The sequence below is a fragment of the Terrapene carolina genome, unplaced genomic scaffold, assembly GCF_002925995.2.
Source record: "Terrapene carolina triunguis isolate 2854851 unplaced genomic scaffold, T_m_triunguis-2.0 Scaffold192, whole genome shotgun sequence".
NCBI classification, from domain to species: domain Eukaryota; kingdom Metazoa; phylum Chordata; order Testudines; family Emydidae; genus Terrapene; species Terrapene triunguis.
Genome location: NW_020664543.1, coordinates 15806108 through 15822633, shown reverse-complemented (window position 1 = coordinate 15822633; position 16526 = coordinate 15806108). Strand labels below are relative to the sequence as shown.

At 50.5% G+C, this 16526-nt stretch overlaps 1 protein-coding gene across 2 annotated transcripts in view; it reads left to right on the top strand.

Moving 5' to 3' along the window:
• RNF157 (ring finger protein 157) overlaps positions 1–16526 on the top strand; it is an 80784-nt gene that overhangs the window by 49100 nt on the left and 15158 nt on the right. For both annotated transcript variants that reach the window (XM_024206726.3, XM_024206725.3), the window contains exons 6-17: positions 794–860; positions 3256–3299; positions 4347–4394; positions 4764–4835; positions 6044–6203; positions 7151–7263; positions 7795–8033; positions 8993–9101; positions 10412–10523; positions 11224–11408; positions 12898–12963; positions 14340–14388. In XM_024206726.3, the coding sequence (XP_024062494.1) occupies positions 794–860; positions 3256–3299; positions 4347–4394; positions 4764–4835; positions 6044–6203; positions 7151–7263; positions 7795–8033; positions 8993–9101; positions 10412–10523; positions 11224–11408; positions 12898–12963; positions 14340–14388 (1264 nt within the window). The remainder of the gene's footprint in view (positions 1–793; positions 861–3255; positions 3300–4346; positions 4395–4763; positions 4836–6043; positions 6204–7150; positions 7264–7794; positions 8034–8992; positions 9102–10411; positions 10524–11223; positions 11409–12897; positions 12964–14339; positions 14389–16526) is intronic.

The window sequence follows — 16526 nt, the reverse complement described above, 5'->3', positions numbered from 1 at the left end:
TCAGGGAGGGTGAGGTCCTCTGCTAGCAGTTGAAGTGTGAACACCAAGGGAGGAGAAACTGCTTCTGTAGTTGGAAAGCCATTCACAGTCTTTGTTTAATCCTGATCTGATGGTATCAAATTTGCAAATGAACTGAAGCTCAGCAGTTTCTCTTTGGAGTCTGGTCCTGAAGTTTTTTTGCTGTAAGATGGCTACCTTTACATCTGCTATTGTGTGGCCAGGGAGATTGAAGTGTTCTCCTACAGGTTTTTGTATATTGCCATTCCTGATATCTGACATGTGTCCATTTATCCTTTTACGTAGTGACTGTCCAGTTTGGCCAATGTACATAGCAGAGGGGCATTGCTGGCACATGATGGCATATATAACATTGGTGGATGTGCAGGTGAATGAGCCGGTGATGTTGTAGCTGATCTGGTTAGGTCCTGTGATGGTGTTGCTGGTGTAGATATGTGGGCAGAGTTGGAATCGAGGTTTGTTGCATGGATTGGTTCCCGAGTTAGAGTTGTTATGGTGCGGTGTGTGGTTACCTCGTTATCTCCAGACTGATTCTTGCCACAAGACTCTCTGTTGCTCTTAAGGGTGTGTTCGCTGTAATGGATCAGATCCCTAGCTGGTGTAAATCGACATGGGACCATTTGCATCACTGGGCTGGCTCCCGCGACTGGTGTCAATCGGTGTAGCTCCATTAAAGTCAATGGAGTTGCATTGATTTATACCAGCTGAGAATCTGGCTCAGTGACTCTTCCTGCAATAGTCACACGTTTCCTTCTCTCTCTCCCTCTCTTTACAGCTGGGCTTTGACCTGGACCGAGAGGTGTATCCCATGGTGGTGCATGCCGTCGTGGACGAGGGAGATGGTAGGAACAGACCCTTGGGATTGCAGGGCTTCATTTCCCTACGTCCGCAGCGAGCTGGATGAGCCTTAAGGCTCTGGTGCCCCGCGCGACTTGCCCTGCAGATGGTGTCTGTGTTCTTACAATGCAGCCTCCGTTTGCGCAGTGAACTTTCAGCGTCTGCTCTTGAACGTGTGTGTTGCTCCAGTCCCCTGTGCTGGTACAAGACAGCCCAGATGGCCTGATAAATGGATTTACTTTGCTCTTCTGGAGAGAGAAAATAAAGGCTCATTATTGATTCCTCGGCAGAGGTTTTTCAGCCTTATCATCAAGGTCTTTGAGATTATCAGCTCTTTGGGGCAGGGCCTGTCCTTTATGCTATGTTTGTACAGCACCTAGCACAAAGGGCCCGGCCTGGCCAGGCTCTTTTAAATATCACGGAAATGTAAACATTAAATAACAAAAGGCCACATCCAGCCGTACGTACACCCGGGGGCATGGATGCTGCAGCACGGCACATCCTGCAGCCGCTTCATTTAAACTGGAAAAGGGAGGGGATTTTAATGAATGATCTCCCCTGGCCAGGAGCCCTCGAGCCTTTGAGGTTGATATTCAGTTCCGGGCTCAGGACCCCGCTGAGCACTCTGTTCGAGGGCCCAATGCACAGCTCGCTGAAGTCATGGAAAGCTTCCTTTTGGCACCAGTGGGCTTTGGATCAGGCCCTGGGGGAAGGAAAGCGAGTCCTGAGAACTCCATAGCGGGCCTGACCCTGGACACTGAGTGTCCTCTGCCCTCATTGAAATCCAGGGCACGCAGCACTCTGCAGGATCAGGCCCTGTATGGAGATGGCTGGGGGTGTTGTAGACCCTCTCCCGGCCCCGTCTTGCAGAGTTTAAGTGGCACTGGGGGGCTGTCAGGGAATTCTGAATCCAAGGAAATGCATTTCCTCTGCGCTCCAGCTGGGACCCCCTTATCTTGCCCTATAAATATTTGTCCTCTGTTTTTATAAAGGTCACTCAATAAGGTGGTTACACTTTCTCTAGCCCAGATAAGGAGCCCGGGCAGGGCTCAGCTTTCCCCTGAGGAAGTGGATGGTTCCTGGCTTATAACAGCAGCCGCTCTCATTGGGAGCACAGGCCAGGCCCCCACCAGCACAAACAGGCCAGGAACTCTGCCTGGGCGCTCTTGGTAGGAACCCCACTTCTATGGAAGATTTGGGTGCCGACATGAGCCTTTCCCCTTAGCCCACTGGAGTCTCTCCAGACTCTCAGGAATTGGCTGACATGGACCTAGGCTTCCAGTGCTGCCTTGTTAAAAGCCCTTGTCCTGCCCCTGGGGAGTGCCCTCGAGCGGAGCAGCATGCGGAGTGAGGGGCACTCCCAGATGCAATGGAAGACATGTCCTTTCGTAACCCACACATTCCTGTTCCTTGTGAACCTTCCAGTGTGTGGCAAGAAAAGATTTGGCCTGTCTCCGAGACCGTTCTTGCCCAGGGACCAATATGGTCTAGGGGGAGTCAGCATGGATTGGGGGACTGGTAGCCAGGGCCTCCTGAATTCTAATTCTTGCTCTGCCGCTGACCCGCTGGGAGTCAGTCACTCGGCTTCTTCGTGCCTCCATTTCCCCATCACGCAGTAGGGATACCATCCCCCAGGGGAGCTAGGAGGATTAGCCAGTTGAAGTCTGTACAGTGCTTTAAAATGTTACAGACCGGTTTTCTGGATGATCCTGTGTCAGAGAGGTGGGAAATAGGCTGGTTCTAATAAGGTCACAGGGCAAATGAATTGCAGTCAGTGAAGTTACCCCGAAGAGGAGTTTGGCCCTTGGCATTCCCAGTTCATTCCCCTTACATCCTTGTGCCTTCGCATTGCAGCTTTGCAACAGCGTCACGGTTCCATGGGGACGAGCTGGGCTTTGCAGCAGTCGTCTCAGTCCCATATGGGCCTTGGGTGTTACGCCCTAGCCCTGATCTGCTGGGCAGAGGCAGCACATTGCAGCTCGTACTGAGCATCCACAGAGCCATTTCCCTCCTGACAGAGCGAAAACCCTCCACGTAACAGCTGCGCCTTCAACGGGTGGCTGGGGAGAGGGACTAGAAGCCTAGCTCACATACGTGCTAACCCATAGCAGCCCCTGCCTCCAGTCTGTAGGAGTTAGAGAGAAGAGACTGACCGGTTCCTCCTGCCTGACCTTGGGTTGTGCGGGGGGAACGTGTCATCTTCCCTGTATCCAAACATGGCACCCTTCCCCCCTCTGCTTTTCCCATTGCAGTGCCCAGCAGGCAGTGCTCCTGCCCCAGAACAACTGGATGTGGTGTTCTGTATCCCACTCCTGCAATGGGCGCTGGGGCAGTGACCCGGATTCCCAGCTGCAGGGCATCCCTTTTACCTCTCGGCCCTGCCCCTTTTGTATCTTGCAGAGCACCTCGGCCACTGCCACGTACTGCTGGCGACGTTTGAGAAGGTGAGTGTTGAGTCTCTGTCAGGTCCATGTACCGTACAGTCTGGCTTTCCTGTCCAGTGGAGTAGGCCGTTTAACCCCTTTCCTCCCAGCATGGATGGGACAGCAGGACCCACAGGACAAACTGCCACACGTGGAAATCAAAAGGCTGGCACCTAACGCTGGGTTTAAGCCCCGAGGGCAAAAAATGATCTAACATTTGAGGTGTCGAGCCCGATATCCAGGCTGCTTATTTATTATTTGCCTGAATATTGATTTGAGAGCTTAACTTTAGGCCCTCAAGTTGGAAACTTTCGGTCACAATGTCTAATCCATTGAAACAGCACTGGAGGGGCCTTTGTGTTGCATATTCCTGTGGTACATTTCTAACTTTTCTATAGCTTGATAAACTGGTGTTTGCATACATGGAGAAAGAGAGCAATCTTGATATAAGATCAGCTGGTTAATGGAGAATCTGTTGGACGTCTACATGGTTAGGCTTGGCTGAATTTGGTTTTTATTTTTTTATCATTTTGACAGATGTTTATTTTTAAGCATTTATTTCAATTTTTATCAAAGTAAATTCTCACAGTTGTGCATAATTAGGGGGTTTAACCATTTTTATCTATTTAACCACATTTTCACGATTGTGGGAAGTTATTGGGGGGGGGGGGGCAGACAATGGGATGGCTCAGACAATCGTTATTTAATTACAGTGGACGTTGAGATTCAAAAAGTTAAAGCTTTACAACCGTTAAAACACACATGGTCAGCATCACATGTCCAGATAGACAAAGGAAATAGCCTTAAATTAACCTAAGAAGTTCTTAAGCAGCATTTCCTGACTTTGCTTCTCTGTACATTTCCAGTATTATCAATGGCAACATTCTTTCTTCAGTTTGCATGTGCATGTGTGAAATTGACATTTACTGATAACTATCTAATCCTGCCAAGCCTAGCTACAGGTGTCACAATATACAGCATGTGATAAATACACCACAGCTCCCTTCCCTCCCTCTAGCGTCTATGGTTGCTTTGGATTAACTTGGAGTACAATTTCCTTGTTTCCAGCATGCAGATGGTAGCTTTTGTGTGAAACCCCTCAAGCAGAAACAAGTGGTGAGTGTATGTGGGGTTGGGGCTGGCTAGCACTGGCCTGGTCCTGGGGGCTGAGGGGCAGTTGTTCCTTGCTGGTGGGCTGGCCTGGACGGGACCTTGAATCCAGGAAGGATTGCGGGTCTGTTAGAATCACTGGTGCGATGAGATGTCCCCTTCGCAGCCGGGGCGTGGCATGCATAGAGACAGCCTGCACCCAGCGTAGGGCTCTGGGGGTGGAGTTGTGGGGAGGGGGGTCCCTCCTCACGTGGTGGGGAATGGGAAGGCTTAGAAAGAGGCCGTCCCAAGGAGACTATCTGAAATGAGCTGGCGTGGCAGCACCAGCGTAACTCTGCATCGCCCATGTGACTTCCCCGTATCTGTGGGTTCCAGGTGGATGGAGTTAGCTACCTCCTTCAGGAGATCTACGGGATCGAGAACAAATACAACACGCAGGACTCCAAGGTAAGGGTGTGTCCCCCGGGGGTGGGGCGCAGGTCCTGGGAAAGGGAGGTGCCCTCCTTAGTTGCCGTTCTCTTTGGAGCACACATCTCTCCTCTTCCACTTTAACTTAATGCAGTGACTGTTTAGCACTCTCAGGAATAGGGAGTTTATAGAACAGTGCATTGGCCTTGGCCCAGTGCTGCTATTGCTCCACAATGGTACGCTCCAGCTAGCCCTGCTATCCCAGTCTTGGGTTCCCCACACTGCATGGCCAGTGCCCCTCAGGCCTGGCCAGCAGTGCCCGCGGCAATCCCAGGCTCATCCCATCTTCGCAGCACTCCAGACTCAGGCCTGGTCTACACTACGACTTTAATTCGGATTTAGCTGCGTTAATCCGAATTAATCCTTAACCCGTCCACACAACGGAGCCAGTTACTTCGAATTAAAGGGTGCTTAAAATCGATTTCTGTACTCCACCCCGACGAGCGGAGTAGCACCAAAATCGATTTTGTAAATTCGAATTAGGGGTAGTGTGGCCGCACACCACTGAATTAATGTGGTTAAAATTAATGGGGTAGTGTGGCCACACACCACCGAATTAATGTGGTTAAAAACCGAATTAATGTGCTTAGTGTGTCCGCGCACAATCGAATTTATACAATCTGTTTCCCAAATTCGAATTAATCTCGTAGTGTAGACGTACCCTTAGTCACCCTCCTCTTGCTCTGGTCCAATCCTGGACCCACCTTAATGCTTTTTCCACCCAATAAGCACTAGGGGGAGATCTCCAGGCTCATGTTCAATAAGGATTTGAACCAAGGCCCTTGGAGGTAAAAAGCCCAAGTACTGACGCTCTTTTCCATGGGCCTTCCTGTTAAATTGTCTCTGCACATAGGGCTGCAGTGACTCTCTGGGGTGAATCCTTGCCTGTCAAGGATCCTAGCGGCTGTGGAGCTGGTGCAATGCTGGATTGGTGGGAGCTGCACAGGGAAGCCCCAGGCATAGCTCCTCGGGGCTCCCTGCGTGTTTGGGCAGCAGTGGGTTAAGGGCTGAGGTGGGCCAGTTGATCTACCCCTCTGCAGCTCTGTGAGCCATTGACCCCTGCAGAACAGGAGCTGCCAAGGCTGCTGCAGGCTCCCACTGCAATAGCAGCCACTCCAAGGGCAAGGCTTTCTCCCACTGTGCCAAGCCCAGCTGGAGAGCCTCATTCTCTCTCTCTCCCTGCCCAGGTGGCTGAGGACGAGGTGAGCGATAACAGCGCAGAGTGCGTGGTCTGCCTCTCGGATGTGCGGGACACTCTGATTCTACCCTGCCGCCATCTTTGCCTCTGTAACACTTGTGCGGACACCCTGCGTTACCAAGCCAACAACTGCCCCATCTGCAGGCTGCGTAAGGCTCAGGGCTCTTTTCAGATCCTGTGGTGGAAGAGGACTGATTCCTATGGTGGAAGATTGAGGGGGGGCATTGTCCCAAGTTGGTTTACTCTTTAGCTTGGGAAGATCTGTCTTGCACATTCTACACATGGAGTTCAAGCAAGACAAAACTCGTAGCTTCACCCAAACTGCTCATGTGATGACTCTGTGCGTGGAGCTGAGATTGGCTGGCACTGACCTTTTCCTAGGGAATGAGAGCAGTTGCTCCTAACTAGTGAATAAGAGCTGGCTGGTCCGGAATAAGGGCTTGAATCTAGGAAGGACTGAGGGTCTATTAGAATCGCTAGTGCATTGACAGACATCGTCATCTGCCTGGTGTTAGAGGTAGCTCCATGCAAAACCCCTTTCTATCATTTTTACAGCACCGTTCCCAATTTCATTTCAAGAAATTTTGCACCTGCATTGTTTGTGGGTTTTTGGTTTTTATTTTTTTCAAAATTTTGTGAAATGAGGTTTTGGCATTGATTAAAAAAAATACCAAAATTCAACATTTTTTTTTTGCAAATTCTGGGGCAAAAATCTTTGACCAAAACTTCCAAGTTTGGAATTTTGAAAATGTTAGTGTCTCCTGCTTGAAAATAGGTCCGTCCTGAGTGGTGAACATGTCATTTTTTTCCCCCACCAAAAACAGCTGTATTTTTAAGGTGGAAAAACCTGAAATTTTGCAGGTTTTACACAAAATGTGTGAAATTTCAACAAAATGCAAAACCTCCAATCCTGAACAAATGCAAAAACCTCCAGTTCCATCCGGACAATTTTGTATGGCCTTCACTAGCGTGGAATAGAAGAAATAAAACAGCTCTTATGAAAACAAGCGGCATTCTCCGGGGGGGTTGGGTCTTCCGCTTGTTATATTAGAAATGAACTTTCTGTATCCTTCCCTCCCCTCCCCGCACTGTTCAGCATTCCGAGCCTTGCTCCAGATCCGAGCAATGAGGAAAAAACTTGGCCCTCTCTCTCCAACCAGCTTCAGCCCAATCATCGCCTCCCAAACATCCGATTCTGAGGAGCACTCGGTAAGTATTGACCAGAGAAGCCAACCCATCAGCCCTCGCGTGCGTAGTCCTGACCCCGCTGTTACTCCCCAAGGTGTATAGTCACTGGGATGCAAAACAGCACCCAGGCTTCTAAACAAAGGATAACCCAGGAAGGGGAATTCCTTCCACTTTCAAGCCTGGGAGTGCTGAACTCACACAACATCCAGGAACAAAGTGCATTGGCAGAGCTGTGCGGGGTGGGGAATCCGGGGCTGGACTAATCAGGGACATTGTAGCTCAGGTTGAAGGTGCATTGGCAAAGCTGAGGTGGGGCGCAGGGCTAGCGTAGTAGGGGGCTGAAGGGTGCGGTAGAAGCTTGCACAGCCCTTGCCTGCTCTATGCCTCCCTCCAAGCGGTGGTCTCGGGCCCTTGCGTTCCTGGCCACCAAGTTTTGTATCTATAGGCCGCCGCTTTGGAATGAATTGCCCTGCCTGGAGCGGAGGGGGCAGTTGTGTTGTGAAACATGGGCTGTTGAATGCTCATTCCCAGGCCTGTCTCTGCTCCCTGTAGTCTTCTGAGAACATCCCTCCTGGCTACGAGGTAGTGTCTCTGCTGGAAGCTCTCAACGGGCCCCTCACTCCGTCCCCGGCCGCCCTTCCGCTGCACGGGCTTGGGGACAGCCACGGGGCAGGGATGTTGCCGTCGTATGGCAGCGACAGCCACCTGCCTCCCATCAGGACACTCTCTCCCCTTGACCGCTTGTCGGACTGTGGCAGCCAAGGGCTCAAACTCAAGAAGAGCCTATCAAAGTAAGTCACTCGCCGCCTTTCCCTTCCGCACGTTACCGGACGCTCTTGCAGCCAGAGGGAGAGGGACTCTGGCCTAAGCTTCCTCGTAGGGTCCAGTCCCCAGCCCTTAGCTTCCAAAATACCCACTGGGGGAGGGCAGAGCAGGGATGGCAGGATCGGGCCCACATCCAGTAAAGCCATGTACTTCTGAAGGGCCTGATCCAGCTCCCTTTGGTGCCAATGGGAATCCTTCCATTGACTTCAGCGGGCTCTGCATCAGGCCCCAGGACCTTCCCCTGATGGGTCCTATCTGTCCTGTGCTTCTTCTCTAATGGTGTGGTCCTGCCTAGCATGCTGGAGGAGAAACATCCTCTCCCCTGTCCCCTCAGTGCTGCCTCAGGTGTCTGTTGCATCCTGATTCTCCAGGGGACCGTTGGCACTTGGCAGAAATGCTGTGGTGGAGACTTGCAGTAGAAGGATGAATGTGCCAATGCCAAGGAACCCCAAGTGTTGGCTAAGGGCTGGGTCCTGTCGGATGTCAAACACCCTCAGTTCCTATTTGGGTTCAGCTGGAGTGGGGGCAGCACCCCAGTGGAACAGCTCTGGATTTATCCCGGTATAACTGGGGACAGATTTTTGGTCCAGAAAGCAGAACAGATGGGAGGAGGACCCCGTACAGAGAACAGGGCGAAGGAAAAGACGCTTGTTTCACTGATCCATGTAAATACCACTTTTTTACCTGGCTGTTCTGTCTGTCATTAAAGGTGCCCCAGAGACCTGATGTGGGTCTGGGCTTCAAAGGGTTAACACCCCTGCCACATGACTGCAGCTACAACTGTTACACCCTCCACTGGCCCGCTCCTGGAGCAGTGGCTTCCTGTGGAGGGCTGCAGCCAGTTGCGTTGACAGCATGGGTTGTGCTAGTGAAATCACTGGAGCAATCGTAAGTTAACAGGCTGCTCCTTTCCCCTTCTTGCTAGGTCAGTTTCCCAGACTTCCTCGGTCCTGCACGAAGAAGATGATGAGAAGTCCTGCAGCGAATCAGAAATCAGGATTTCCAGGAGGAAGTCTCCTCATCAGCATGAGGAGGTGATTATTTAACAGGGTTCTGGTCCAGCTGTCTACTCAGCAGAGACCCATGGAACTGGCATTCTGGAGTTCCGTGTTTGTTTTGTTCTGCAGTCATTCTGTATAAAATGAGTCCAGTTTGCAAGCAAAGCTGTGTTATTTTTTTTCTAACTGGCAACCCTGCAACTCAGCCTGGGATCTGAGAGTCAAGCTGGGCTCTTTCTTTCTTGTGTATCGTCGCCAGCAATGAAGATCCTTCAGCTAAGTGCTGTCCTCTCTGAATTACCCCCGTGTAGCCCTGTTGCCCTCTGGGCTTGCACAGATTTAACTGGGGGCATAATCTGAAGAGGCAGGGGATGCGTAGGTGACCTTGGCATCGGAGTGCAGTTAATATTTCTGATACGACCAGAGGCAGGAAAGGATCCTGCTGGTTGTCCCAGAGCTGTGTTGGTTCTGCTGGGCTGATGGCAGTAAAACATAGCAGAGACTTAGTAGATTGGACTCTGAATGCCCTCTCAAGGCAGATCTGTTAAATAAGTAGGTGCTATTTTTACACAGTCATTTTCCGGGCAGAGTCATTAATTAGCCTCTCATTCACAGCCCCTGCTATCTAACACTTTGCAGGTTGAGTCAGACCCCCATGATACCCATGTGATGTGGGTCCATATTAGCCCCCTTGTATAGATGGGTAACAGGTGAAGTAAGGTCATAGAGTGCAAGTCAGTGGTAGTGCTGGGAATATCACTCGAGAACTCCTGTCTCTCAGCCTGGCTCTCTGACCGATAGGGATAGAGGATGCTGTCTCCACAAAGATCAGTAGTGGAGTCTGTTGGTGATCAACCAATCTGTCGTGCATGGCCCGAAAGCCTCCGGCTCACTCATTGGTGGGTTCCCATTCTCCAGTGCATTCGAAAAGATGTCCACATCAGTCCATTATCAGAATCTCTTAGCAGTTTGATGGCTAATGTGAAAGGAGTTGGAGAGTTTTAGTCCTAATGTACAGGGGGTCCATGCTGCAAAAAAGCACTCTGATAATTGGCTCACTTGTTGGCAGCCTCATCAGCAAGGCCAAAGGCGGAATGAGCACCAAGAGTTAAAAACCCTTCTCCCCCCTAGAGGTGGCCCTTGGAGAACAGGCATGTTAGTGGGACATTGTGAAGATACCTGCTCTATTTATTGTCCTGAAGCTTCAAAGACTTTAATCTCCAGGGCTACCAATTCAGAAACTGCCAGGAGCCCTAAATGCCTTGAAAAGTACCAAATTACGATCAGTTGCTTCATCTGCAGGGACCTGTCATCCTCTTACTCTGGTGTGTTTGCTCTCCTTCCAGGAATATGGTATGACACCAGAGAGTGAAAACCTCACCTTATCCTCCTCGGGAGCAATAGATCAGTCTTCGTGCACAGGAACCCCTCTCTCCTCCACCATCTCCTCCCCAGAAGGTACGGTAGGAGACGAGGGACAAGCAGCATTTCAGTGGTCACTTGGCTTCCTGATGGCTGCATTATGCAACGCCATAGGAGCACGTGGCACTTTGCATTTGAGGAAGAGAGGACAAAGATCTTGTCCCAAGATGCTTCCAGGGTTCTGATCCTGCTTGCCTTAGTCATGTCTGCACTTGGCTGGGAGTAATGCATGAATTAGGTGAACAGGATTTGAGCTGGCTTGTTAATATCTTAATGATCAAACGCCGCCATCTGTAGATTTCAGAGATGTTTAGGCCAGAAAGGGGCCATTGTGATCATCTAGTCTGACCTCCTGCATAACATGGCCGGAGATCCTCACCTAGTGATGCCTGCATCCAGCCCCGAAGTTGTAGGCTTGATGCAGGCATTGCATGCAGCAGTAGCTTATTCCCATTGGCGCAGTTAAGAAGCCCCCCAGAAAGACAAGCGGTTTCTTTGTCAAGTGTTCAAAAGGCAGGTACCGACTGCAGTCTCCAGGCCACCCGACGTGGAGGCAAGGACCCAGCTTGAAGGCGCCAGTACCAGGGTTTGGAGAAGGAGAGCGTGCAAAATCGACACCCGTCATTGTAGAATCCATCTTGCAAACTGTTTCCTTTGCAGTCAAACCTGCACAGCCACAGCTGCTCTGCCCTCTCTAATGCCGCCCTGTGTTCTCCACGCTTCCCTTTCTCCCTAGATCCTGGCAGCAGCAGCCTGGCCCAGTCCATCATGTCCATGGCCTCCTCCCAAAGTCAGCACTCCCAGATCAGCACCGACACCATGTCTTCCATGTCTGGCTCTTATGTCGCTCCGGGCACAGAGGAAGAGGGGGACATGCTCCCATCCCCTGCTGCTGCCAGTGGGATTCCTTCAGAAGGAGAGGTAGGTATAGTGGACCTACAAGCATTTCATGCATTGGGGGAGAAGCTGATCGCCATCTGGGGTCAGCAAGAAATGTACCTCTTTGTGGACTAGTATTACACAATGTGATTGATTATTTGCGGGTAGGGCTGTATGTATGCCGGGGAGCAGTGATTTGCGGAGGGGAGGGGAGTTTGTATTCATGGGGGTAGTTTACATCTTCATGTGAAGCATCCAGCCTTGACAGGCTACCGGATTAGGTGGACGAGCCGTGCGGGAGCCTAGTGATTCCTTTGTTCATATGGAATAACACCAGAGACTCTCTCACTTGTTTTCACTGCACTTCTGCTTTAAGATCTGGAGTCCAGTTTTCAAAAAGCTCAAGTGCCTTAGTCAACAGGGACTTAGGCCTTTTGAAAGTCAAAGCAACTTAGACTGCTAAAGTGCCTAAGTCCTTTTGAAAATGGGAGTTACGCTCCTAAGTCTCATAAGCACATTAGAAAATTTGACCTCAGGCTATTAACCCAACTCTGGTCTGACTGCCCTTCTAGACGGGCTGCATCAGCACTCCGGGCACTAGAGGGTTAATGGCTTTGGAACGCATGTGCAGTGAATGATGCACCCGTTTGTCATTTCAATTTGGAGCAGCTAAGTTTGTCATTTTCTAAAACCTTTTGCTTTCAAACAATAAAGGAAAACTTTCTGGCAGAGGAGCCCTGAGGCCTTTCTCCTTTCCTTTCCCTTGCTCCTCCCACTTTCCTTTGTAACTGTTAGATCCATTTCAAAAGTGTGTGTGAGAGAAAACACTGTAGAAAAGAACTGGCTTTTGGAACTGGCGTGGTCCAGTGGGGTAGGGCACTCGGCGTGGTCAAGTGGGGTAGGGCACTCGGCGTGGTCCAGTGGGGTAGGGCACTCGGCGGGGAGTCAGGAGACGGAGCATCTATTCCTAACTCTGCTACAGATTTGCTGTACAGCCTTGGGCAAGTCAGTGCACCTCTGAGGCTCTCCTATATATCTGCTGAGACTGTCAGCTCTTCAGCACTGGGACTGTGCCCGTGTACGTCTGCACAGTGCCTAGCACAATGGGGCCCTGATCTCAGTTAAGGCCTCTAGGTGGTATTGTCATACAAATAACTTCAGCTTTTTGGTTGCCCAGGCGGGTTATCCTAAACAGCAGCTTGACAAAATTACTGTCAAAACTAGAATTTTGAAGCCCTGTATATTGAACTCAGAAATATTTTTTTGGCTCAAGGGACATGGATTGGAATCTTCCTTGAAAAACATTTTTTTTTTAAGCTCAATTGTGCAGCACCAAATAGAGAGAGTACGTCGGCTAATGAGCCTTCCTCTGGGTGAGCCTTCGCCTTTCTGAAAGACAGCGCTGGGGTCTATTATCCCAGCTACCTAAGGGCAGCCCCTGATGATGGAGAACGTTAGCTGCATATTGCATTGATTCACGGACACACCGTGCAAGTAGAATTGTCTGATTTCTCTTGTCCTCCTTTTGCAGTCAACCCCTGTGGAATCTCCAGATAGGAATTTTGTCAGTATCTCTGCGGAGGAGCGAGATGCGGAGGTAAAAACCTATGTTCAAAAGGAAGGACCTTGTCACCAGCCTTTCCTAATGATCAGTGAGCTACGTAATACACTGGATTCATGTGGGTGATCACACCGGTTGCTAGCAGCTGGTTCCAGTGCTGTGCCTAATTTGTACCAGGGCTGAACCCTGGCACCTCTGGGCTTGCCAGGTCAGCTGTGAAAGTAAAAAATTTGGCACCTCTTTCGTTACAAATTAAGACCTGCCACAGCGTGTATAAGGCCTTGCTATTTACCTGACGGAGCCATTCCTTAGCTCAAGCTTTAGAGGCGTGTGCTTTTGTGCTGAAAGTCCTGGGTAGAGCTGTGTGAGTACTGAATTATTTGATTTGGTTTGCTGGCAACTCAGAATTTGAAAAAAAAAAAAATCATTTCGGGTCAAACCAAAAATGAAATTTTTGGCACATCAGAGTTTTTAAAAAATCCATTTCTGGTCCAACAAAACGTTCCGTTCAGCCTGACGTGAAAGGCTTTCATTTCAGTTTGGAGCATTTTTAGGCTTTAACATTTTTTTTAAAAATAGAATTAAAGGCAATTTTCAAACAAGCACTTCAGACTGAAAAACCGAAAGCAAATGTTTTGATTTTTTTTCAGAATTGCTTCTCTACTCTTTTTCAATGGAAACAAATTGTCAACATTGGCAGAATGTTTCGGTGCTGCAGAATCTGCCTTTTTCGCTGCCAAAAAAAAAAAAAAACAACCAAAGTTTCAGTCGAAAAATTGCACCCAGCACTTACCCTGGGTTGTGTCTCGGCTGATGACTCCCAGTGGCTCCGTGTAGGTGGCCTGAATAGAACGACACTCGGTGTCCTAGCTTGTCTTCCTTGGCTGGAGAAACGAGAGTGTCAAGCTCTTGGGGGGTGGGGGGTGAACTGAGATGAGTGAGAACTGCCACCAGGAGAGTTTTGTCGGAGCATCGTGAGGTGAGGAGATGCACCACCCCCGGCAGGACTGGCAGTAGCTGTGGGAGGGGCAGATCCTCTGGCAGTGATGCAGATTATCCCTGGGACAAGCTCAGAGGATGAATATTCAGTAAGGCGCGCAGGACTTTGCCTGGGTTCTGCGGAGCCTGGGCCACATTCACGCTGGCCTGAGTGGGCGGAGCGCCGCCGAGTCCCTTGGCACAGCGCCAAGCGGGTATCCTGAGCGCCCTTGGGAGAGTCCGAGTGAAAGATGTGTGAGTCTGGCTACAGGTGCCTGGGGGAGTTAGGGAAATGTAGGGGGATGGAGGGCAGCATGGGTTCGTGGCCAGCGTGCCTGTGGAGAGGAGGCTGGCAGTGTTGGAAGGACTCAGCTCCGGGTTCTTGGACAGAGTCCTCTGCTGTTCACGTTCACTGCCTGTCTTCTGTGTCTCAGGGGAACGATGTCATGGAGGAAGAGGACGGATCTCCCACCCAGGAAGACGGTAACAGACGTGGATCATTACTCCCCTCTCTGCTAGTTTTTGTTCTGTTTCATCGGCAGGTGGCAGAGTGTATGCTCAGGGCATCGTGCCTAGTCAGAGAAGGGGAGCCAGCCTTCCCAGGAACGCTATCCTGCCCAAATATTGAGTGGGGAATAGGAGGGGGGCGTCTTCTCTTCATAACAATGAACTGGGGCTCAGGGCGGAGGGGTAATGGGGAAAATGAGAGGGTGGGAGTTTTGGCGGAGGGCGGGTGGGAGAAGGAGACTCTGTGGCTTTGCAGTACGTTCAGGCAGGTGACTGAATCCTTTGATGTTAAAACTCAGGCTCTGAGGAGTCTCTATTCCTGTATCAGGTCCCTAAGGGAGGCACGGACGTGGTTCTGTCTGCACAGTAAGTGGTGTGTAGACAGTACAGTTTGCAGTGTCCTGGGATCCTCCTCCTTCTCCCTTTCTCCAGCTGGTTATCTGAGCTGCAGCTCAGGCCTTTAGAGGGCAGCAGAAACTAGAGATGGGCCCGAGCCGAAGAGAGGATTGTGAACATCCTAAAGATGAAGGGGTTTCTGCTCTGGGGGGTTGGTTCAGGTCCTCTGGAGCAGAAGCCAAAGTGTTCTCAGTGACGGATTATCTTCTCCACTGAGTAGCTGAGAAACAGTCATGTTTAGGATGAGCCATTAACAGAGGAGAGAAAAGCACGGGCAGAGCAGAGAGGAGAAACCCTGCAGGTCTATCCTCCCACTCTTCCTCTTCCCAATTCTGCCTGTTTGCCAGGCAGCACCAGCTCTAATGACAAGGACAGTGGCCTATCAGAAAGGAGAAACCTAGCGGATAAGGTGGGGTTTCACAGAGGCTGCCATGTTAATTGTAGCCCAGCTCAGCTAGTGCCCAGGAATCCTCAACACAGCGTGAGAAGCAGAAAACAGTGGGGTGTGCTTGGGTGGCTCAGCAGGAAGTTGTACTTTAGGGACTGCTGCAACGGGGCCCGTTTCCTTTCTGCGCCCGGCCCAGCTGCATCTAGAACGCGGCGCAGAATCTTTCTGGGCAAAACCTACCCCCCATACAGAGCACCAGCAGGAGGCATAGGCACCATCTGGGCCCTCAAAATGAGCAGGACCAGGCGTCTTGTTAACTCTCTGCCCAGGGGTGAATTTAGCTCTGCCAGTGAAAAGCGAACAGGGCGAAACTCACCAGTGACTTAAGCAAATGCAACTTCACTTACTTCATTGGAATTCCACCCACTTAGGCCAGTGGGGAATTAACCCCAATGTCTCTTGCAACACCTGTATCCTCTTTAAGCAGCCCCTGCTGCAAGGAACATGTTTATAGCTGAAGCATTCGTAGCTGATATGTGCTGGAGGAATCAAAGAAGCCAGGTGTCCCGGATCCACCGAATCAGTGCTACGCCCCCAGCTCTGGAACAGGCTCTGGGAGGAACCCCTTTGATGTGCTAGGCCCTCAAGGGATCTCACTCTTCCTTAGGGTAGGCCAGGCAGCCTCCCCACCCTCTGAAACCGAACCTCTGGGGCTTCAGCACTGCTGCTTCGCACCCTGAGCTGTGCTTAGCGAGTCCAGCTGAGACAGACTCCGGGTAGAGACTTGTCTGGACCAATGCACCTCCCTAGTATTTGGAGTGACACGCAAGCAGCCTTTTCAAAACAGCGTAGGATTTGAGAGTCACCTGGACCATAGCAATGGAAGCCCTTAGGTTAGCACAGAGAAATAAAGGCCCATTCTGGTCAACCCAGAGCAATTCCCCTTTCCATGTGTGTGCGTCTCTGGTTAGACATGAAGCCAAAAATAAATCCCCAACCCACCTTGAAAAAGCAGTTCTCTCCCCCCGCCAAGCATGGCATTTTCCCATGCAAAAATAACAGAGCACAGACTCTGCTGTTTTGTTTCTTTACGGTAAAATCTTGCTAATTAGCCCTGATGACAGGGGGACTCGTTCCAAAGTGACTGAAATTTGACAACTAGCAAATCAACAAAAACGTACTTAAAATAATCATCCTCAAGACTGCAGCGGTGTGAAATGTCTTTTGTTCATTCATGCTAACCCGTGCAGTTCACTTTAATACTAATCCGGCTTCATTCTGCACCAGTAGATAAATCAGCTGTGAACATTTTGCAGCTCAGGCACAAATG